Source organism: Muscardinus avellanarius (genome assembly GCF_963383645.1).
Source record: "Muscardinus avellanarius genome assembly, chromosome: 19".
In the NCBI taxonomy this organism is placed as follows: Eukaryota; Metazoa; Chordata; class Mammalia; order Rodentia; family Gliridae; genus Muscardinus; species Muscardinus avellanarius.
In genome coordinates this window covers 33,851,296-33,873,885 of record NC_137805.1, presented here as the reverse complement: position 1 = coordinate 33,873,885, position 22,590 = coordinate 33,851,296, and the positions used below count along the sequence as shown (strand labels likewise).

Below are 22,590 nucleotides of genomic sequence, written 5' to 3'. Positions count from 1 at the left end.
GCCGGCCCGGGAAACTGCGCCGGGCGGGGCGTGCGGACACCTACCTAAGACCCCGGCACTTCCGGAAGCTGGCTTTAGCAACCGGAAATCCCTTGCGGCTCTCTTCAGATTATGATTGGTCAACGCTCCTGTCAGTTCCCGAGTGGGTCTGGCCCTCTTTCTCTAGTGATTGGATAAGACGAATGCCACACTGGGAATCCTTGGTGTGATTGGCTATCACATCGAGGGGCGGAGCTTTGTGTCTGAATATTAAGAGCTGAGTGTCATTTCCCCTATGTCAGAAAGCGAAGACGCCCCCCAGCCTCGTGTGAGTCCGTCAGCCCCGGGGCTCCTCCTGAGCTCCGTAGTAGAACACGCCATTGGGGCTGCCCTTCACGGCGTCCTGGCCCCATGCCAGCCCGTAGGTACTCAGTGTGACCTCTGACCCCTGGCGTGAATTCGTGCCCAGGCTGGGGCCAGCATCTGGCTCGGGCTGAGGGGGCGGCCATGGAGCTGGGTAGCTGCTTCAAGACGTACGAGGACTTCAAGGAATGCTTCAGCGCCTACAAAAAGGAGAACAGGTGCTCCTTCATTCTCAGGGACTGCGTCTCCGTCCGCTTCCACAACCTCAACCACGGCACCTCCATCCGCGAGGACATCCTGTAAGGGCGGGGCGGGCGGGGCAGAAGGGTGGGGACGTGGGGGGAGGAGGAGGAGGAGGAGGAGGAGGAGGAGGAGGAGGAGGAGGAGGAGGAGGAGGAGGAGGAAGTAGAGGAAATGTCTTTGGGCCTTGGTGTTCATTGAGAAGGAGGAGGAGGAGGAGGAAGAGGAGGAGGAGGAGGAGGAAGAGGAGGAGCAGGAGGAGGAGGAGGAGGAGGAAGAAGAGGAAATGTCTTTGGGCCTTGGTGTTCATTGAGAAGGAGGAGGAGGAGGAGGAAGAGGAGGAGGAGGAGGAGGAAGAGGAGGAGCAGGAGGAGGAGGAGGAGGAGGAAGAAGAGGAAATGTCTTTGGGCCTTGGTGTTCATTGAGAAGGAGGAGGAGGAGGAGGAAGAGGAGGAGGAGGAGGAGGAAGAGGAGGAGGAGGAGGAGGAAGAGGAAATGTCTTTGGGCCTTGGTGTTCATTGAGGAGGAGGAGGAGGAGGAGGAGGAGGAGGAGGAGGAAGAAGAGGAAATGTCTTTGGGCCTTGGTGTTCATTGAGAAGGAGGAGGAGGAGGAGGAAGAGGAGGAGGAGGAGGAAGAGGAGGAGGAGGAGGAGGAGGAGGAGGAAGAGGAAATGTCTTTGGGCCTTGGTGTTCATTGAGGAGGAGGAGGAGGAGGAGGAGGAGGAAGAAGAGGAAATGTCTTTGGGCCTTGGTGTTCATTGAGAAGGAGGAGGAGGAGCAGGAGGAGCAGGAGGAGGAAGAAGAGGAAATGTCTTTGGCCCTTGGTGTTCATTGAGAAGGAGGAGGAGGAGGAGCAGGAGGAGGAGGAGGAGGAGGAAGAAGAGGAAATGTCTTTGGGCCTTGGTGCTCATTGAGAAGGAGGAGGAGGAGGAGGAGGAGGAAATGTCTTTGGGCCTTGGTGTTCATTGAGAAGGAGGAGGAGGAGGAGGAGGAGGAGGAGGAAGAAGAAGAAGAGGAAATGTCTTTGGGCCTTGGTGTTCATTGAGAAGGAGGAGGAAGAGGAGGAAGAAGAAGAGGAAATGTCTTTGGGCCTTGGTGTTCATTCAGCAGGTCCGCTGTGTGCCTGATGAAATTAGAGGGAACCCTCCAGAGACATGGCCTTCTGGTCACCCACCTCCTTTCACTCCTCTATCCACAAGCCTTTTTGATATTTGTGGTAACTGCAGTTTACCTCTCTCTCTCCCTTTCCCCCTCCCTTTCCCCCTCCCTCCCTCCCTCTATAATTTTTATCAGGCATCTGCAGTACTCCAGGCACAAAGTATGGCCTGCACAAATGTATAAAAACGCCTTGGCGCTGGGCGTGTGGAGCACACTTGTAATCCCAGTAGTTGTGAGGCTGACACAGGAGAATTCCAAGTTCAAAGCCAGCCTCAGCAACTTAGCGAAGCTATCAGCAACTTAGACCCTGTTTCCAAAGAATAAAATAAAAAGGGCTGGGGATATATCTCTGAGGTAGAATGCCCCTGGATTCGGCCGGGCATGGAGATGCACACCTGTAATCCTAGTACTTGGGAGGCTGAGACAGGAGGATCCCAGATTAGCTGCCAGCCTCAGAAACTTGAGGACCCTCTACAACTTAGTGAGACCGTGTTTCAAAATAAAAATAAAATTGGCTTGAGGTTGAAGCTTAGAAGTAGAATGCCCCTGGCTTCAATCCCCAGTACCAAAAAGAAAATAAAAGATAAGAAAAGAAAGGAAAGAGCGAGCCAGCTTGGCGATCATTTCCTTCCTCCCTCTTGGCGATCATTTCCTTCCTCCCTCTCGTCTTTTCAAAGCAGTAACATAATCATTTGTTAGTTGGTTGGTTCCTTCATTGCTTAAGTTTGTAATTAGTTCTTGAGCCTCCTGAAAACCAGTTTTTCAAACACTTGCCATGTCCCAAGCAGTGTTTTACTTTATTCATGCAGTGCTGTTTTCAGAATTATAGATAAATGTTATCTTTCTCTTTTGACAGATGAGGGAACAGGCTTAGAGGTGTGTGGGAAACCACCCAACTGCCATCGGGGCTCAGGTGGAACAGTCTAGCGTAAGAAAATTTCACCTTTAATTATACTTTAAGAGAAATGACTGCCGGGCGTGGTGGCGCACGCTTGTAATCCCCGCCCTTGGGAGGCAGAGACAGGAGGATCGCGCAGGTTGGAAGCCAGCCGTGCTGACTTGAGAGACCTTGTTTCCAAATAAAAAAGTATAAAAATAGGTCTGGGAGTGTAACCCAGAGGTAGAAGGGTTTCCAGCAACCCCAGTACCACCAAAAGAAAAAAGAAAAAAATGATGATGGATAATGAAGTTGGGTGTGGTGGCGCACACCTGAAATCCTAGTACTTGGGAAGCTGAGACAGGATCGCAGGTTCAAGGCCAGGCTCAGCAACTTAGCAAGACCCTGTTTCCAAATAAAAAATAAAATAGAGCTGGGGGTGTAGCTCAAAAGGTTCAATCACCAGTACCAATAAGAGAGAGACAGAAATAGGGAGGGAGGGAGAGAGAGAGAGACAGACAGACAGACAGACAGACAGGAGGATCTCCATTCACAGCCTTGGCCACTTAGTGAAGCCGTTTTTAACTCAGTGAGACTCTGTTTCAAAATAAAGAATAAAAAATAGGACTGGGGTGTAGCTCAGAGGTAGAATGCCTCTGGGTTCCATCCCCAGTACCGCAAAAATAAATAAATAAATAAATCGGGAAAAAAAAAGAAAAAGGATGATAGAATAGCGAATACCAGAACTGTGTGCTAGGTACAACAGAAGTGTATAAAATGAAAAGCAGGACCCGTCTAATCAGTCAGCCGATGGCTTCCATATGGAATACAGGTCTAGTGTTGCTAGAACTTTGTGGTCAGAAATCCAGACCTTAAGTAGATTAAGTTTATCCTTTTTTGAGAAATTGAGAATCAATTTAAAACATTTTTGTGGTACTGGGAATGGAACACTAGGGGTGTTCTGAGTGTTTAGAAGTCAAAGTATTTCTAAGATTGAGACCTGGATTGAGTTGTCTTCTTCCCAACTAGGGAAGCAGGTTATCTTTGTGTGGAAGGGGTGCTGGGGGCCGAAGCTGGGGGTGTTCTACCACTGACACACACCCTCGGCCCTATTTTATATGTTATTTTGAAACAGCCTTGCTAAATTACAGCCCACTGGCCTCCATATCTGCAATCCTCCTGTCTCAGCCTTCCGACTACTGGGATTATAGGCGCATGGCTCAGGTTACCTTTTGAATATATATCCAAACTACCCTCAAAGAGTATGTAGCAGGATATTTTTGGGTTTAGGTAAGCTAACTAGTATAGGATTAAAATACAAATTTAAAAAATGTCTACTGAATATACACAGATTTTCTTATTTTCTTCTCATTAGTCCTTACATATTGCAGTGTGTGTGTGTGTGTGTGTGTGTGTGTGTGTGTGTGTGTGTAATTTTTTGGTACTTAGGGGCATTCAACCTTTTAGCTACACCCCAAGCCCTATTTTATTTTTATTTTAAAACAGGGTCTTACTAGGTCACTAGGTTGATGAGAGTCTCATTATTTGCTGAGGCTATCTATTCTCAAATCTGCAATCTTCCTTTCTCAGCTCCCCAAGTACTGGGATTATAGGCATGCGCCAGAATGCTCTGCATAACTATTTTTTTTTTAATAAAAATTTTGTTGACTGGGCATGGTGGCACACACTTGTAATTTTAGTATTTGAGAGGCAGAGACTGGAGGATCACAGGTTCAAGACCAGCCTCACACTGTTCCAAAGTTTAAAAAAGGCTGAGGTATAGTTCAATCTCATATACAACTAAATAAATAAAACTTTATTGATATTAACTTAAAATATTCAGCTGGGTGTGGTGGTGCACACTCGTAATCCCAGTACTTAGGAGGCTGAGAGAGGAGGCTGGCACGTTCTTGGCCAGCCTCAGCAACCTCATGAGGCCCTCTGCAACTTAGACCCTGTTTCAAAAATAAAACATAAAAATAGGACTGGAGGTGTAGCTCAGAGGTAGAATGCCCCTGAGTTCAATCCTCAGTACCACATTTTTAAAAAAAATTTTAAATACCCTAGAGTTCACTTTCCTTTCCTTTCTTTCTTTCATCCATTCATTTTTTAGCCCTGGGGATTGAACTCAGGGGCATGCTACCTCTGTACACCCCCAGACCCCCTTTCTTTTCTGTGGTACTAGGGATTGAACCCAGGGCATTCTACCTTTGAGCTACATATATATAAATTTTTTTTCTGAAACAGGGTCTCAGGGCCTCCTTAAGTAGCAGAGGCTGGTGTGAACCTTCGATCCTCCCGTCTCAGTACATCCCAAGAACTAGGATTATAAACATCCACCACCATACCCAGCCTTTTTTATTTGTTTTGAAACAGGGTCTCACTAGTTTGCCAAAAATCTCAATACATTATTGAGTCTAGCCTCAAACCTGCAATCCTCCTGTCTCAGCTTCCAAAGTTCTAGGATTACAGGTACTACCATACCCGTTTCACCCATTTAAAGTGTACATTTCAGAACTGGGCGTGGTGGCGCACGCTTGTAATCCCAGCATCCGGGAGGCTGAGACCGGAGGATCGCGGTTCGCGGACAGCCTCAGCTACTTAGTGAGGCCCTCCGCCACGCAGTGAGACCAGGTTTCAAAAGAAAAAATAAAAAATAGGGCAGAGGGTGTAGCTCAGAGGTCGAATGCCCCTGGGTTCCATCCCCAGACCCGCAAATAATAAATAAATAAATAAATAAATTGATTAATTATACAATTCAGTGGCTTTTAGAATATTTGCAAAGTTGTGCAACCATCGCCAAAATTTTAGAACATTTTCACCCTCCCAGAGGAAACCCAGCACCCACTAGGAGTCACTTTCTCTTTCCTCCCCAGTTCTTCCCTCCTGTCCCAGGTCTCTACACAAGGATTTACATACCATTTACATCGTATTAGATGTACATGAATCTAGAGGCGATTTCAAGGATTGGGAGGTTGTATGCAAACACCCACTGCTTATATAAGAGACCTGATGGTTTGCCTACTGTAAGTGTCTGGGAACCACGTCTGTGATAAATGCTACAAAAGAGATGTGCAAAGAAGGAAGCCACAAGTGCCGAGGAGGTGGGGAAGGGTTCATGCTGGGGCTGGCGGTTGCTGCGGGCTCTGGGTAAATGTAAATGGCCAGAGGAGGAGGTCAGTGATTGGTGTGCAGCCTGGAAGAACTTGTCCAGAAAGAGTTGTGCAGAAAACCGGCTGAACAAAGACACAGGTGTGTAAAAGAAGGTGCTGGAGTCCGGGCTGCCAGACTGGGCAGGCGATGAAGTCAGCTACGGTCTGTTTGGAGGGTTATTAGGCACCGTTGTGAGCGTTTGGGTTTTATCCCATGCGGCAGCACCTTTCGAAGTAGTGAGAGGAATACAAAAACTTTAGTTACCCCTAAAGACCCTCAGTAGCCATCCCGTGGTCTAGCACATAGCCGGCACTTAATAACTGTCCAGTAAGTGAGTCATCAAGTGCTAAACATGCAATTCAGGAAAATAGGTGCTGCAGGGACTCGGAAAAGAGAAAAGTTACTGTGCACTAGGGAAGGAAGAGAAAAGGAGGCTTGAATTGGGCCCACAAAGGCAGGAAGAATCGGGAGGTGTATTTATTTTGTTTTTCTTTTTTTTTTGGGGGGGGTACTGGGGATTGAACTCAGGGCTTTATTTTTGAAACAGTTTCACTAGGTTGATAAACCTCACTACTTGCTGAGGCTGCCCTCAAACCTGCCATTCTCCTGCCTTCATCTCCTACCAACCCAACCCTCTCTAGGGATTAAACCCAGGGGTGCCCTGCACTGAGCTACATTCTTAGTCCGTGTGTGTGTGTGTGTGTGTGTGTGTGTGTGTGTGTGTGTGTGTGTGTGTGTGTGTTACTAGGGATTGAACCTAAGGGCATTCGACCTCAACCCTATTTTATTTTTATTTTGAAACAGGTTCTTACTAGACTGATGAGAGTCTCAGTACTTGCTGAGGCTGTCCTCAAATCTGTGATCCTCCTGTCTCAGACTCCCAAGTACTGGGATTACAGGCCTGTGCCACCATGTGATTATACTGGGCTCACTTATATAATTAGGATATCTTATTCCGTCCCTCCCTGTCTTTCTTCTGTGCTTGGGATTAGAATCCAGACCTGTGTCTGCAAGCAGCACATGCTTTTTACCGCTGAGCTACGCCCCCAGCGTGCAGCCTTACTTCCCCTTTGCTGTGTGACCCAACATATTCACGGGTTCTAGCACTGGGATAAGGACATCTTTAAGGGATTGTCCCACCTATCGCAGGATTAACATTCTCGAGGGGAAAATGCTATGAGTCGTGCAGATGTTCACGCAGTGTGCTTCAGTTAGAAGGCAGTGACGTGTGTGTACACGAGGCGGGGAGGAGACCCGCGTGTCAGAAGGGAGGGTTTTTGCTGGAGCAGCAGGAGAGAAGATTGGAGGCACCGAAAGAAACAGAATGGAGGGTGGGATTCGTTTTGTTTTTGATTTTGAAAGCGAACAATAAAAACAGCGAATCTGTTTTCGGTTGGGGTTCCCTGTCTTTGGTTTTGGCTCTTTTTGTGGTGTTTGTGTGTGTGTAGTACTAGGGAAGGAACCCAAGGCCCTATGCATATTGGTTGGGTTCGAGCTCTACTACTAAGCTCCAGCCCTTTTTATTATTTATTTTAAATTACTGTGCCAGGAGTGGTGGCCCATGCTTGTAATCCTAGTCCTTGGGAGACTGACACAGGAGGATCGCAGGTTTGAGACCAGCCTCAGCAACTTAGTGAGGCCCTACGTGATGCTGGAGATTGAACCTAGGGGTGTTCTTCCTCCACCCCACACCCTAGACCTTTTTTATTTTTATTTTATTTGTTTTTTTGTTAATTATTATTATTATTTTTTTTGTACTGGGGGTGGAACCCAGGGGCTTTTCTACCTCCGGGCTGTACTCCCAGACCTGTTTTATACTTTATTTGGAAATAGGGTCTCACTAAGTTGCTGAGAGCCTCACTCAGTAGCTGAGGCTGGCCTTGAACCTGTGCGATCCTCCTGTCTCAGCCTCCCAAGCTCTGGGATTACAAGTGTGCTCCACCATGCCCGGCTGACCTTTTTTTTTTTTTTGTATATTTATTTTGAAACAGGACCTTGCTTAGTTGCTGAGACTAGCATCAGTCCAGAGATCCTCCTATCACAGCCTCCCTGGTTCTGAGAAGACAGGCTTGTGCCACCAAGCCCAGCTTTTGGCCAGTTTGTTTTTAAATACTATTACAAAGGATACAGACAAAGATGCATAGGGCAAAGGACGGGCGAAGGGTTGCAGAGCTTCCATGCCCTCTCTGTACATGCCACCCTCCAGATACCTCCACTTGTTCAGTATCCAGAAACTTGCTGAAGCTTGTCCTTTTGGTGTTATAGAGGTCTCATTACACAGGCCCATCTGATGAAGTCATTAGCCATTGATGATCATTCTAAACCTCAGCCTCTCTTGGCTGATGGAGGTTGCAGGATGAGGCTAAAAGATCCAACCCTGCCGGGCACTTATAATCCCAGCATTTGGGAGGCTGAGACAGGAGGATCATGGTCCATGGACAGCCTCAGCTACTTAGGGAGGCCCCTTTGCAACTCAGTGAGACCCTGTTTCCAAAAAAGAATAAAAAACAGGGCTGGGGGTGTAACTCAGAGAATTAGAATGTCCTTGGGTTCCATCCCCAGTACTGCAATAATTAATAATAATAATAATAATAATAATAATAATAATAGAATAAAATAGATCTGGGTATGTAGTTCAGAGGTAGAATGTCCCTGGGTTCAGTCCCCAATACTGTAAGAAATAAGAGCTGGGCGTGTGGCTCAGAGATAGAATATCCTGGGTCCAATCCCCAGTACCAAAGCAAAAAAGAGAGAAGCTAGGTGTGGTATTGCACACCTGTAAACCCGGCACTTGGGATACGAAGACAGGAGGATGGTAGATTCAAGAACAGCTTCAGTAACCAGTAAGACTCTCATCAACCTAGCCAGATCCTGTTTCAGACAAAAAAAAAAAAATAGAGCCGGGGGTGTAGCTCAGACATAGACTGTCCCTGGGTTCAATTTCCAGTACCAATAAATAAATAAAGCAAGCAAGCAAGCAAGCAAGCAAGCTGGGTATATACCTACATGGTAGACATTCCTTGGGCTCAATCCTCAGTACCCCCGCCTCTTAGCCGGGTATGGTGGCACATGCCTGTGAGCCCAGTTCTTGGGAGGGCCTCTGAGTACCGGGATGAAGGTGCGTGCACCACCGGGTAGTAAAGGGAATTCAGAGAAAGGAGGAATATTTAAAGGAAAAAAGGCAGAATAATAGTGAACTAGTCAGACTATGCACAAAGCCAATTTAGTTCAAATCTCAGATGCTCAGGTCTTAGCTGGAGGATTCCCCCCCCCATGGTCCTGGGGGTGGAACCCAGGGGCTTTTCTACCTCCGGGCTATACTCCCAGACCTATTTTTTATTTTACTTTGAAACAGGGTCTCACTAAGTTGCTGAGAGCCTCACTAAGTAGCCGAGGCTGGCTTTGAACCTGTGCGATCCTCATGTCTCAGCCTCCCAAGCACAGGGATTACAAGCGTGTGCCACCACACCTGGCTTAGATGGAGGATTAAATCCTACATTCTCATCCCGGGAACCTCCTTAAGCCCATTTTCCTTCTGTAAAATGTAATAGTAATAGAAATAGAACCCTGTTTTTTATTCTTTATTTTGAAACAGGATCTCACTAAGTTGTAGAGGACCTCACTAAGTACCTGAGGCTGGCCGCGAACCTGTGATCCTCCTGTCTCAGCCTCCCAAGTACTGGGATTACAAGCGTGCGCCACCACGCCCAGCCAACCTCAGCACTTTAGCAAGACTCTGTTTAAAAAAAAATAAAAATGATGGCTCAGGATGTCACTCAGTGGTAGAGCACTTGCCTAGCATACAGAAGGCCCTGGGTTTGATCCATAGCACTACCCCCCCACCCCCCATAGAAAATAAGGGAGAAAGAAGAAAACTTACTGCACATAGGTAAGAAGGAAGAATTAAAAAGAATGCCCGGCCAGGCGTAGTGGCGCACATTTGTCATTTCCAGTACTTAAATGGGTAAGACAGGGCGATCACAGGTTTGAAGCCAGTTTCAGCAACTTAGTGAGACCCTGTTTCAAAATAAAGAATAAAAATAGGGCTGGGGGTATGTATACCTTGGAGGTAGAATGCCCCTAGGTTCGATCCTTGCTACTGCAAAAATTAATAATAATAATGATAGTAGTAGTGGTAGTAGTTGTTGTTGTTGTTGTTGTTCTTCCCGGGAGAGCGTCCGGTGGCACTTAAAATGGTCCAGCATTGGCAGATCGCCGTAGGCTTTCCTACAATACAGCGTCTAACAAAACTAGGCTGTCCCGAACCCCTTAGTAACAGAATCGTTTACCTTTATATCAAGAAGGTGGGGGACATACCCAGATCTGCATGTGCTGTGTGCCCAGGCCTGCTGTGTGGGGCTCGAGCTGTGAGGCTGAGGCTCTTAGGAGATCGTCTAAAACAAAATGCGTGTCAGCAGGGCTCGGCGTCCCCTGTCACCAAGTGTGCCCGCGACAGGAGCAGGCGAGCTTTCCTTACTGAGGAGCAGAGAATCGTCATGAAAGTGTTGAGGGAACAAGCACAGAGTCCGAAAGCTAAATAAACGAGGCTTTTTTGAGTAATAAAGAATCAAAAAGCTAACAGAAAAATAGTAACAGTAATGGTAATAATAAAAATAAAAAGAGCTGGGGATGTAACTCAATGACAGAGTGTCCTCGATCCATCCTCAACACCACAAAATAAATATCACTAAATGCACATAAGGCCTGTGTGTGTGTGTGTGTGTGTGTGTGTGTGTGTGTGTGTGTGTGTGATTTTTTAAGAATTTGGGTGTAACCAAGCATTCTCCTGCTGAGCTACACCCTCAGCCCAGTCAGTATAATCTGATGAGCCTGCGTTAGGCTAAGCTGTTCAGCTAGGGGCCAATCTATGTTCCTGACTAAGGTTTCCTAGGAGAGATGATAGTTGCGTGTAGTCCTGAAGATGAAGAAAGACAGAAAGGTTATTTCAAACAAAGGCACAAATGTGGCAGAGGCCCAGAAGCAGGACACCTCTTGGCAAACAGTAAGTCTCGGACACCTTGTCTTTCTAAGATGTAAAAACCGAGACAGAGACAGTGGGTATAAGACCGGGGAGCTGGGCAGAGCACACACCGCGGTCCCCTCTGCTGGCCATGCGAACACCGTCGCGCGGGGTTGCCTCTGCCCTTCCCGGCCAGAGCTGGAGATGGCACCGCCGGGACACCGGGCACACGGCCTGCAGACATCCTCAGCCCCAGGCCCTCCACTGTGGCATCATTGGACTGACATATCCTGTTTTCCTAAACTTGCCCTACAGGGTAGGCAAACAGGACAGGCTGGATTTGTGTTTGGAGAAGTGTAGGCGGGCTCCCAAGCTGTGCCAAGGGCTGATTTTTTTCCCCATACCCTGGTTTTCAGGCCGGACCACTCCCCTGAGGAGGCAGGGGCGTGACCCATCCCACCTGCTGGTGGTCCATGACTCATCCATTCAGTATATCATAGTATTGTGTTAGGTATTAGGAATGTGCTAGGGAATAATTGAGTCCCGATACTTGAAGACATCCCATCCAATTGGAAGGGCACTGCATAAACATCCAGCAGATTGCAGGGTGCAGGAGCCCCAGGAACAGCAGCTAGCTTTTCAGCCTAGATAAGAGGCCAACGCGGCTCTAGGCTAAATATTTTACCTGTGGCTCACTTAATCCTCATGAACCCATCTCACTTGATTCATTCATTCATTCATTCATGTGTTTGTTTGCAGTACTGGGGGTGGAGCCCAGTGCATTCTACCACTGAGCTACCTGCCGGTCCTATTTATTTATTTATTTATTGGTATTGGGGATGTAACCCGGGGGTCTTCTACCTCTGGGCTACATTCCCAGACCTATTTTTTATATTTTATTTGGAAACAGGGTCTCTTAAGCCAGCAGAGGCTGGCTTCAAACCTGCATGATCCCCGTCTTAGTCTCCCAAGCGCAGGGATTACAAGCGTGTGCCACCACACCCGGCCTTATTTTTTATCTTGAGACAAGATCTTGCTAAATTGTCCAGACTGCACTCAAACTTGTGACCCTCATGCCTTAGCCCCCAAGTAGCTGGGCTTACAGGCCTGTACCACTGTACCTAGCTTCATTTCTTTTCTTTCTTCTTTTTTCCCTTTCTTTCTTCCTTTCTTTCTTTCTTTCTTTCTTTCTTTCTTTCTTTCTTTCTTTTTCTTTTTTGTGGTGCTATGGATAGAACCCAGGAGCATTCTCCCTCCAAGGTACAACCCCGGCCCTATTTTTTATTTTTTATTTTGAAACAAGGTCTCACTGAGTTGTGCGGGGCCTCACTAAGTAGCTGGGGTTGGCCATGAACCTGAATCCTCCTGTCTCCGCTTCCCAAGTACTGGGATCACAAGCGTGCACCACCACAAGGTCCTTGAACCTATGATCCTCCTGTCTCAGCCTCCCAAGAACTTGAATTACAAGTATACGCCACCACACCCTGCTTTACCTCACCCGTGATTACCGAGGATTAAAGGTGTGCACCGAAGCTCCCAGATGAGATTGTCTCATTTTACCCTGAGCACACTGCACCCAGAAAGGTGGAGTGACTTACCAAGTTGAAACAGCTTCTGAGTGGCAGAGCCTCGAATCCAGGCAGTCAGTCATCAGTGTCCCCCATTTCACCCCTAGGTATACTGCCACCCAGAGAATCTGCTAAGCCTTCTGGACAAATGCTATAAATTCAGAAACGGGTAGTTCCTTTGGCTTGGGGCATCCACAATTGCTTTTCCATCCAGTAAGAACTGGATGGGCTTGAAAGCGTGGGTTGAACAGGTCTAGGAAAGAGACAGAGCTGGCCTAGTGGCTCAGCCTATGATCCCAGCTACTTGGCAGGCTGAGACAGGACGATCACAAGTGTCTTAGCATGTGTAAGGCCCTGGGTCAACCATTCAGTCTCAGCCACCGAAAAAGAACAAAACAAAACAAAGAGCCGGGCGTGGTGGCGCATGCTTGTAATCCCAGTGCTTGGGAGGCGAAGCCAGCCAGAGACCCTGTTTCCAAATAAAAAAGTTTAAAATAGGTCTGGGAGTGTAGCCTGGAGGTAGAAGGGCTTCCAGGAACCCCAGTACCACCAAAAACAAAACAAAGCAAAGCACACTTGGGGTGTGGACATTTTTCTTTAAAGGGAAGATGTGCAGAGATCTGATCTTTGCTTTGCGGGAGGAAACCCAGGTATACCCCATCCTCAGAAGGCCCTGGATAGCTCAGTGGATAACCCTGATCTAGCCCAGTATCCTTAGAACTTTAATTTTATTCTCGCTGTCTCGAGAAGGCAGTAGCTCAAAAAACAGGGATGAAGGGGACATGATTGAACCCAGGAACATTCTCCTCTGAGCTACACTCCCAGCCCTATTTTATTTTTTTAATTTGAAATGGGGTCTCGCCAAGTTGTGGAGGGCCTCACTAAACTGCTGAGGCTGGCCTTGAACCTGTGACCTTCCTGGGCATGCTGCTGCTGCTGCTGGTGCAGATCCGTTTCCCCTGTCTCCTGCCTCAGATTGAAACGTTGGCATTCAGTAATGGCACCAGAGCCTGCAAGGAGCTGGGGCTTGGGGCTGCTGTGGAGGAAACGGAGGGCAGTAGACACATACCAGACACCACGAATCCCTACTGGGTCTTAGAGAAGAGAGGGGTAGTCAGCACCTTTCTCACTCTTCCTCTACCTTCCCTAGATACATGCAGGTGAAATTTGTCTGTATTCGGACCCAGTCAAACAGGAAGCGAACACGAGAGGCGGACGTGTGCCCAGCGTACTTGCTCCTGCGCTACAACGAGAAACTAGATAGACTGTTTGTCAGTGAACTGAACACCCAGCATGTGCATGTCGATTCCAGAACTGCTGCTCCTGGAGGTGACGCCGTTGGCAAAGCCGGAAAGACGGCGTGTCTGCAGCAGCTCCAGCCTGTGCGGCCCGCGATCCAGAACGGCTTTGACACAGCCGAGAAATCCCCGGTGGAGCCATCATTTTGCCCGGATAAGGGTCAAGTGCCCTCAAAGCCAGAGCAGGAGGGCATTACTTCTTCTGACCTGGCCAACATAGCAAAGGCCATGAAGAACTTCCTTAAGGTAGACGAGGGGTCCATGGCTTCCTTCAGCGTGGGCACCAGCCAGGACCTGGACCGGCTGAGCTTCCAGAGCAGCAAGATGGGCGACCTGTTCGTTCGCTTCCCAGAGAACCTCTTGCTGCACCGGGTGGAGAACGCCCAGGGCCACGTCCTCTATGCTTTCTTGGCGGAGAACAAGGAGCGAGAGAGCCGAGTGGTGCACTTCGCCGTCCTCAAGGCCGAGACGGCCTCGGCTGTGGCCAGGATGCTGAGCATCTTCACAGAATTCAACTCGGACTGGCCCAAGGTCAAGGTGGTCTTCGTGGACCCCGCCTTCCCTCACCGGGCCGTCCTGCAGGAGATCTTCCCCGCCGCCCGCATCCTCCTCTCCATCTACCACACGACGCGGCTCTTGGAGAAGAAGCTGCATCGCAGCTCAGCGGATCCATCCTTTAAAAGGCTCATGAAGGAAGCCCTGCGGGAGGCTGTGTTCGTCACTTCCGAAGCCAGCCTAAAAAATCTCTGCCAGATGTCCCAAGCCCTCCTCGACGAGGAGCTCTTCAGCTTCCTGCAGTCCCACTGGTTCTCCTGTGAGCTGCTGTGGTACATGCACGTCAGGAAGGGCCTGCACGCGTGTAACACCTACATGGACAGCCTGGACATTGTCACCAGCAAGGTGTCAAGCCTCTTTCGGGAACAGCAGTCCCTGCTGGACTGCGTCCTCCGCTTTATCGATTACATAGACTTCTTTAATACCAAGGGTTTGAAGAACTTACCCACAGCTCCTCCCAAGTTAAAGAGAACCCGGCCCCCAAGCATGCCACCGAAGGCCAAGAAGCCCTTTAGGCTCTGTCGAGGGAGCCCCACCAGGCTCCCCGTGGAGGGGACAAAGCCAGACGCACCGCCGGAGTTGCAGCGGCAGCCCCAGGTGCAACTCCCCCCGGGTGGCATGCTAGACACCTTGACCCACAGCGGCTCTGAACTCGCCTACAAGCTGTGCCACAGAGAGTGGGAGGTGGTGCAGAACTCCACCCACCTGCTGGACACGGCCGGCTCCTCAGTGGACGTTCAGCTGCTAGAGGACTCTCACCAGGTGAGCAAGGACGGCTGTAGCTGCAGCTGCTCCTTTCAACAGTGGTACCACCTGCCATGCCGGCACATTTTAGCCCTGCTGCACACCAGCCAGCAGCCTGTGGGCGAAGCGATGGTGTGCCGCCGGTGGCAGAAGAAGTACCAGCACCTCCTTGGGCCCAATGGGGAGCTCCAGGACCGTGGTCTGGTCCCAAACACAGACCAGCCTGAAAAGCAAGGTCGGTGCGACCTGATTCAGGACCTAAGCAGGGAGCTAGCAAACCTGCTAATGCAGACCGAGGGGCCAGAGCTGGAGGAGCGCTATTCCACCCTGCGCAAGATTGTGGATATCTGGGCCGACCCCTGCCAGCCACCGGAGCTCCTTCGGCAGCCGGAAGACTTCAAGGATGTGGGCCGCCTCCCGTTCCTCTGGGGGAAACAGGAGGAAGGGGAGGGACTCCCTCCTACTGAAGCCACAGTTCACAATTGAATCTCAGTGCACTCAGACACTGGACCAAACCCCTCTGCTTGGAAATCTGAGTGTTCAAAGAGGGCGGGTCATGTCAGGGATCAGTGCTGTAACCAATGTCTTCCTCCTCGGTAGGGCTAGGAAGATTGTTAAAATAGGGAGGAGAGGGGCTGCACTGTGTGATAGTCCTTGGAATCCGTCCCTTTTCAGCCCTACCTACTTACCTTAGGCATTCCGTGGGCACCTCATTTATTGTTCAAGGCCAAAGCTGTCTCCATGCTTGAAAGGTGACCTCTCTTTCTCTCCTAACCCCTGAATTGACATCCGATTCACCCTCCAGAGATGAACGTCTGCCCAGGATAGGATGGGATAAGATGGGCTTAACAAAGAGAGAGAGGTGGCCCTTGACTTGCTGCTCTTTATGAAGAATCTGTTATTTGTACTTATTTTTATTCTTATTAAATAAAGTTTTTAAAATAAAACCAAATAAGCAGAGGTAATGTGCTCTACTTGATCAAGGAAGGAAGGGGAGTCGCATAGCAGGACTCCTGACTCTGTTGTCAGGAAGTAGATGCTCTTGGGTGGATTTACTTTTACTTATATTTTTGTACTGCTGGGATTGACCCCAGGGCCTTGTGCGTGCAAGGTCAGTGCCCTACAATTACATCCCCAGCCATGGGTGGATTTGTTCATTTTAAAAGACTGTGTTAGCCGGGCAGTGGTGGCGCACGCTTGTAATCCCCGCGCTTGGGAGGCCGAGACGGGAGGATCGCGCAGGTTCAAAGCCAGCCTCAGCTACTTAGTGAGGCTCTCAGCAACTTAGTGAGACCCTGTTTCTAAATAAAATATAAAATAGGTCTGGGAGTATAGCCCGGAGGTAGAAAGCCTCTGGGTTCCATCTCTAGTACCACAAAACAAATAAATAATAAAAAATAAAAGATTGTGTTAATTTTAACATAATTTTAAAGGATTATGGAGCAAAGTGGAATCCAGTGTCTCAAATTCAGAGTTAGCATTCCTCCATTTACTTCACCCTCTTCCTACCAGCTGAGGCTTCAGCATTGATTCAGGCAAACTTCAAGGATGTGGGCTGCCTCCCTTTCCTCTGGGGAAAACAGGTATCCTAGTAGAAGGAGACCAAAGAGACAGAGGAGGGAAGAAACCTGAATCCTAAGCATGGCTGCTACTAACTCATTAGGGGACGGTGGGCAAGTTCCTAATTTCTCAGACCCCCAGTTTCCCAGCAGGCACGTTGGCCTGTTCTAACCCCAGATTTCCCCTCTAGCTCTCTGTAAACACTTGCCATGCAGTAATAAGCACCGGCTTTGACTTTGGGTGTTGCTAGTAGGTATTTGCATAGTATAAAGGCTGGTAGCCACCATCTTTCTAAGACCACCTTTGTGTGTGTGTGTGTGGGGGGCACTGAGGATTGAACCAGGGTCATTCTACCTCCAGGCTACACCCCCAGTCCTATTTTATTTCTATTTAAAAACGGGGTCTCACAAGGTTGATGAGTCTCACTACTTGCTGAGGCTGGCTGCGAACCTGCGATCCCCCGTCTCAGCCCCAAGTACTGGGATCACAAGGGTGCACCACCACGCCTGGTTTAGACTGCCATCTTCAGGGTACCAGCCAACAAAAGATGGCAGTCACTCAGCTCTGGCACTAGTTCACTGGAAGGTGGTCAGCGCCATTTTGGATCTGCCTGTCAAATTCAAGAGGGAGCTGGGCTGGACGAGGCCGAGATTCAGCTCACCCTCTGATATATCTGTTGGATATGGATTCCTCAGTTCCAAGGGCTGAATGCCTGGCCGAAGGAGGCATAATTTGACACCTGAGCTTGGGTTTCCCTGTATGGTAGAATACGTAGTACATTTGCACCCTTTCCCAAAGCCCTGGGACTCGAATTCGGCCACCCACCAAACCCCAATTTAAAAAAAAGAGAGAGAGAGAGAAATTTCCGTAAAACGCTATTTATTTTCATTTGCATTTTCAGCTTTTGAGGGGGTTTCCACAGTATCTCGCCCTTCCCCATAGTCTAGCCGGAAGGGCGGCTCTAGAGCGCCAGCCTCAGGGCTCAAGGCTAGTGTCCTCCGCAAGCTGTCATTGGCTACCGCCAGCCGAGCCCCTCGTGACCTTGGTAACAGAGCCCGCCCTCGAGTTGCCGGGCAACGATTGGTCCATGGTACCAAAGACCAAACGCGAACTCGGCAGGCCATTGGCCTGAGTCACTGCGGAGCGAGCGCCGTGGTTGGTGAGCCTAGAGGCCAGTCAGAGCCAGGCAGGTCAAATAGGGAGAGATGGCGACGGAACCAGCCTGTGCATGAGTTGGTTTCTGGGCGAGTGGAAATGTGAAGCGCCTGGTCACCTCGGTCAGCCATCACACAGCTCCCGAAAGGTGGGAGGTCGACTTCTCCGGCTCTGCCGGACTCCAAACGCGAACGTCATCTCCCACCCGGGTTAGAGGTGAGAGGTCAAAGGCCGCATTCCATCTGTGTTCCGGGGTTTGGGACCCTAGGGGAAGCCTTCGGGAACTGGAGCCAAATATTTGGCATCCAAAATCTACTGACAGAGTAATGGCGGGCAAATCACGTAACGCCTTTAAGCCTCAGTTTCTCATCTGTAAATGGGGACAGTAACCCTTTTGGGGGCCAAATCGAGAAAACTTGTAGCAGCACTGGGGATTGAACCCAGGGCCTCCCGCATGCTAGGCAAGTTCTCTACCTCCGAGCTACATCCCCTATCCTTTTTGTTTTAATTTAGAGACAGGGTCTTGCTAAGTTGCCTAGGCTGGCCTCGAACTTGGAGCCCTCCTCCCTCAACCTCCCTAGTAGTCAAGATTACAGACGTGCACCACGACTCCTGGTAGAAGGAAACATTACAGTGGGGCTTTGCATATGCTGAGGAGAAGCTATGCCCATTTGTTAGCCCCATTTTATGGTGCAAGGAATTGGGGTTCAGAGAAGATCGCTGACTTGCCCACAATCTCACAGCAACTTCAGGCCGATTACAGTTCTGTCTTGTATATACCAGCACCAAAACAAAGAGTGGATGCCAAGAAGTAACTTGTAAATATAAAATCTGCAAATAATTAAAATGCTATTTTAAAACAAAGCAGCTGGTCATAATAGAGCTGTAACCTCAGCTTCTAGGAGGCTGAGGCAGGAAGAATGCGAGTTTGAGGCCAGCCTGGACAATTTAGCAAGACCCCGTCTGGAAAAGAAAAAATGCCCGGCCTGGTGGCCCCTCGCTGGCAATCCCAGCATTTGGGAGGCTGAGACAGGAGGAGCGCAGTTCCGGACAGCCTCAGCTACTTATGCCCTTTGCACCTTAATGAGACCCTTTCTTTTATTCAAAACAAAGAGTAAAAAATAGGGCTAAGGGTGTAGCTTGGAGGTAGAATGCCCCTAGGTTTTATCCTCAGTACCACAAAAAAGGAAAAGATAGAAAAGGACGGGGTGTAGCTTTATGGTATAGCGCCCCTAGGTTTAGTCCTCAGTACTGCAGAAAAATAAGAAAGGTCACACAGCTTTGGCCTTCACACCTGTGTGTGTGTTGTGTCTGGGGATGGTACCCAGGGGCATTTTGACCTCCGAGCTACGCTCCCTTCACTATTTTGTATTTTTATTTTGAAACAGGGTCTCACTAAGTTGCGGAGGGCCTCACTAAGTAGCTGAGGCTATCCACGAACTGATCCTCTGGTCTCAGCCTCCCAAATGCTGGGTTTACAAGCGTGTGCCAGCACACCCGGCCTTCACACCTATTTACATCCCCTGGTATCATCTTTCTAGAGCGACTTTCTTGTTATTTAAGTCTCATCTCCAATGTTGTCTTTCTTCCCCCAGAGACACCTTCCCTGACCTCCTATAACTAAAATATTTCCCTCTCCCCAACTTACTCTCAGACCTGTTAGTTTTGTGGATTTTGTAACCCACATTATCTGATACATAGTCTTATTCGCAGCTTTTTTCTTTTCTTTTTTGGTGGTACTGGGGGTGGAACCCAGAGGCTTTCTACCTCCGGGCTATACTCCCAGAACCATTTTATATTTTATTTGGAAACAGGGTCTCAATACGTTGCTGAGAGCCTCACTAAGTAGCTGAGGCTGGCTTCGAACCTGCGCGATCCTCCTGTCTCAGCCTCCCAAGTGCTGGGATTACAAGCGTGCGCCACCACGCCCGGCTTATTTGCAATTTTGTTATGTCTTCTCCTAGAACAGTGTTGGTGCATAGTAAGTGATATTTTTTTTTTCCAGTACCAAGAATTGAACCCAAGGGCATTTTACTCCCAAGGTACACCTGCAGCCCTACCTGTTGTTTATTCTTTATTTTGAAACAGGGTCTCACTTGACTGCTGAGAGACTCACTAAGTAGCTGAGGCTGGTCGCGAACCTGCAATAATCCTTCTCTGCCTCCCAAGTACTGGGATTACAAGCGTGCCCGGCAGTGTTTAATACTGTCTAGATGAATAATTGAAGAGCCAGGTCCCTACTATCTCCATAAACCTCTGTTCTCCTCCGTAGGCCCTTTGGAACAAGACCTGGAAACCACAAGCCAGCCTTGAGTCTCGACTTACTTGGCGTTTGAAAGGCTCAAAGCCTCCTGCAGAGAAGGTGTTTGACCTGGGCACTGAGACCTACCTCATCTGTCCACGGCCATGGCCCTAACAACGCTCAATGGACTTCTGATTAAGGACTCAAGCCCACCTGTGCTGCTACACCAGCTTAACAAGGCTCCCCAGCTGGATACGTTTAACTACCAGAGCTGCTTTATGCAAGATGTTTTTGCCCGTTTCCCTGAGATCTTGTTCATCCATCGTACCTATAACCCAAGGGGCAAGGTGTTATACACCTTCCTGGTGGACGGACCGCAGGTGCAGCTGGAGGCGCCGCTTGCTCGGGCAGTCTACTTCGGCATCCCTGCCAAGGAGGATGCCGAAGGCCTCGCCCACATGTTCGAGGTGTTCAAGAAGTTTAACCCAGCCTGGGAGAGGGTCTGTACCATCCTGGTGGACCCCCATTTCCTCCCCCTGCCCACCCTAGCCATGGAGTTCCCCACAGCCGAGGTCTTGCTGTCTGCCTTCCACATCTGTAAGTTCCTCCAGGGCAAGTTCTATCAGCTGTCCCTGGAACGGCCCATGGAAAGGGCCCTCCTGACCTCCCTGCGGAGCACGATGTGCTCTGCCACGGCGGGCAACCTGAGGAAGCTGCACGCGCTCCTGAGTAGCTGTGTGCCCCCCGCCCGGCTGCCGGAGCTCCACCCCCACTGGCTGCTCAACGACCGCATCTGGCTGGCCCACCGCTGGAGGAGCCGGGCTGAGAGCAGCCGCTACTTCCAGAGCCTCGAGGTCACCACCCGCCTCCTCAGCCAGTTCTTCGGCACCGCTGCATCTGAGAAGCAAGGCCTGGCCTCACTGTTCCGATACTTGCAGCAGAACCCCGGAGACAAGGCAGGCTTCAGCCTGGGCCTGTGTCCCCCAAACAATCATTTCCTCTCAGATGCCGGCCCCGAGAGCCCCAAAATGGAGCAGCTGGTAGAAGCCCGCATCCAGCACTCCCTCAATGCCATCTGCACGGGACCAGCAGCCCAGCTGTGCCTGGGTGAACTGGCCGTGGTCCAGAAATCCATGCACCTCATCGGCTCTGGCTCGGAAAAGATGAACGTACAGATCCTGGAGGATACCCACAAGGTGCAGCCTCAGCCCCCCGCCAGCTGCAGCTGCTACTTTAACCAGGTCTTCCACCTGCCCTGCCGCCACATCCTCGCCATACTCAGCGCCCGCCGCCAGGTGCTCCAGCCCGACATGCTGCCAGCCGAGTGGACAGAGGGCTGTGCCACCAGCCTAGACGGCATCCTGGGCAGCAAGTGGAGCGAGGCCCTCGACAAGCACCTGGCGGCCACCCTCCTCACCGAGGAAGTGGGTCGGCTTCTGCAGCACTGCAGCGAGGAGGAGTTTGAGCAGCGGTACAGCACCCTGAGAGAGCTGGCCGACAGCTGGATCGGTCCCTACGAGCAGGTGCAGCTCTGATCATTCTTGATGCCCTGAGACGCCACGGACCCTGTGTACACTCACAGCCTAGCCTAGCCATGCACTCCTGCTGTTCTACTCTCATGGGCCCTCCTTCCAGGACGAGGATGAGTCTTCTGCCCTGGCATAACCTGCTATCTAGAACGTGTCTAGCTCCGTAAGGTAATGGAACCCAGGACCGTTCTACCTCTGAGCTACACCTCCAGCCCTATTTTTTATACTTTATTTTGAAAACAAGGCCTCACTAAGTAACTGAGGCTGACCACGAACCACAATCCTCCTGACTCAGCCTCCTAAGTCCTGGGATTCCAAGCATGCACCACCACGCCTGGCAACAAGTTTTTCTCATAAAAGGGCCCACTAGTAAATATTTTAGACTTTGATGATCACATACAATCTCTGTTATATATTCCTGCTTTTGTTTTGACAACCTTTTCATAAAGTAAAAACAATTCCTAGCTCAAGGATGTAACAAAACAGGTGACCCCTGGTCTAAGATATGAGATACGACAGTGGGTCGTGAAGCTGAGGGCTGGGGCCTGGCCACAGCCATCCCAGTCATGAGGTGACTCACCTGACCCATATCCCGTGAGTGAGCTGCCCTAGGAGCCTCCTACAGGGGACCAGCAGCTCAGAGAGGCTCAGCCAGGCTCCCAACATTTGTCTCCAGTTCTATCCTGAGATCAATAAAGTTGAATGTTGTATATTCTCACACTTGTCTAGTCTTTTGTTTGGTAAATGGCAGTTTAGTTTTTTTTTTGGGGGGGGGGTCTGGGGATGGAACCCAGAGGCATTTGACCTCCGAGCTACACCCCCTGCCCAATTTTTTATTCTTTATTTTGAAACTGGGTCTCACTGAGTTGCAGAGGGCCTCACTAAGTAGCTAGGCTGTCTGTGAACCGCGATCCTCTGGTCTCAGCCTCCCAAATACTGGGATTACAAGCATGCGCCACCACGCCCGGCTTAAATGGCAGTTTAGATTATACTGTGGAAGAAAGAGAATTTAGGATGTGATACTACAATGTGAATCTTGGTTCTTTCCTTATTTTGGGGGGGAGGAGGGTGGTAGTGGGGATCGGACCCAGGGCCTTGCACATGGTAGGCAAGCACTCTACTACTGAGCTATGCCCCCAGCCCTTTTATTTATATTTTAAAGAAGTTATTGAGTTTATTTATATACTTTTAAAAAGTGTTATTGAGTTT

At 49.6% G+C, this 22,590-nt stretch overlaps 2 protein-coding genes across 2 annotated transcripts; both read left to right on the top strand.

Annotated features, from left to right (window-relative positions):
• Positions 1–486: 486 nt before the first annotated feature.
• ZSWIM3 (zinc finger SWIM-type containing 3) lies at positions 487–15,381 on the top strand (the record flags this gene model as incomplete). The annotated part of the gene is made up of 2 exons (XM_080716675.1): positions 487–641; positions 13,449–15,381. The coding sequence occupies 2 exons, from the start codon at positions 487–489 to the stop codon at positions 15,379–15,381; spliced, it is 2,088 nt and encodes a 695-aa protein (XP_080572801.1).
• Positions 15,382–20,016: 4,635 nt separating this feature from the next.
• On the top strand, positions 20,017–21,387 carry ZSWIM1 (zinc finger SWIM-type containing 1; the record flags this gene model as incomplete). The annotated part of the gene is made up of 1 exon (XM_080716394.1): positions 20,017–21,387. One exon carries the CDS (start codon positions 20,017–20,019, stop codon positions 21,385–21,387), a length of 1,371 nt encoding a protein of 456 aa, XP_080572520.1.
• Between the last annotated feature and the right edge of the window lie 1,203 nt (positions 21,388–22,590).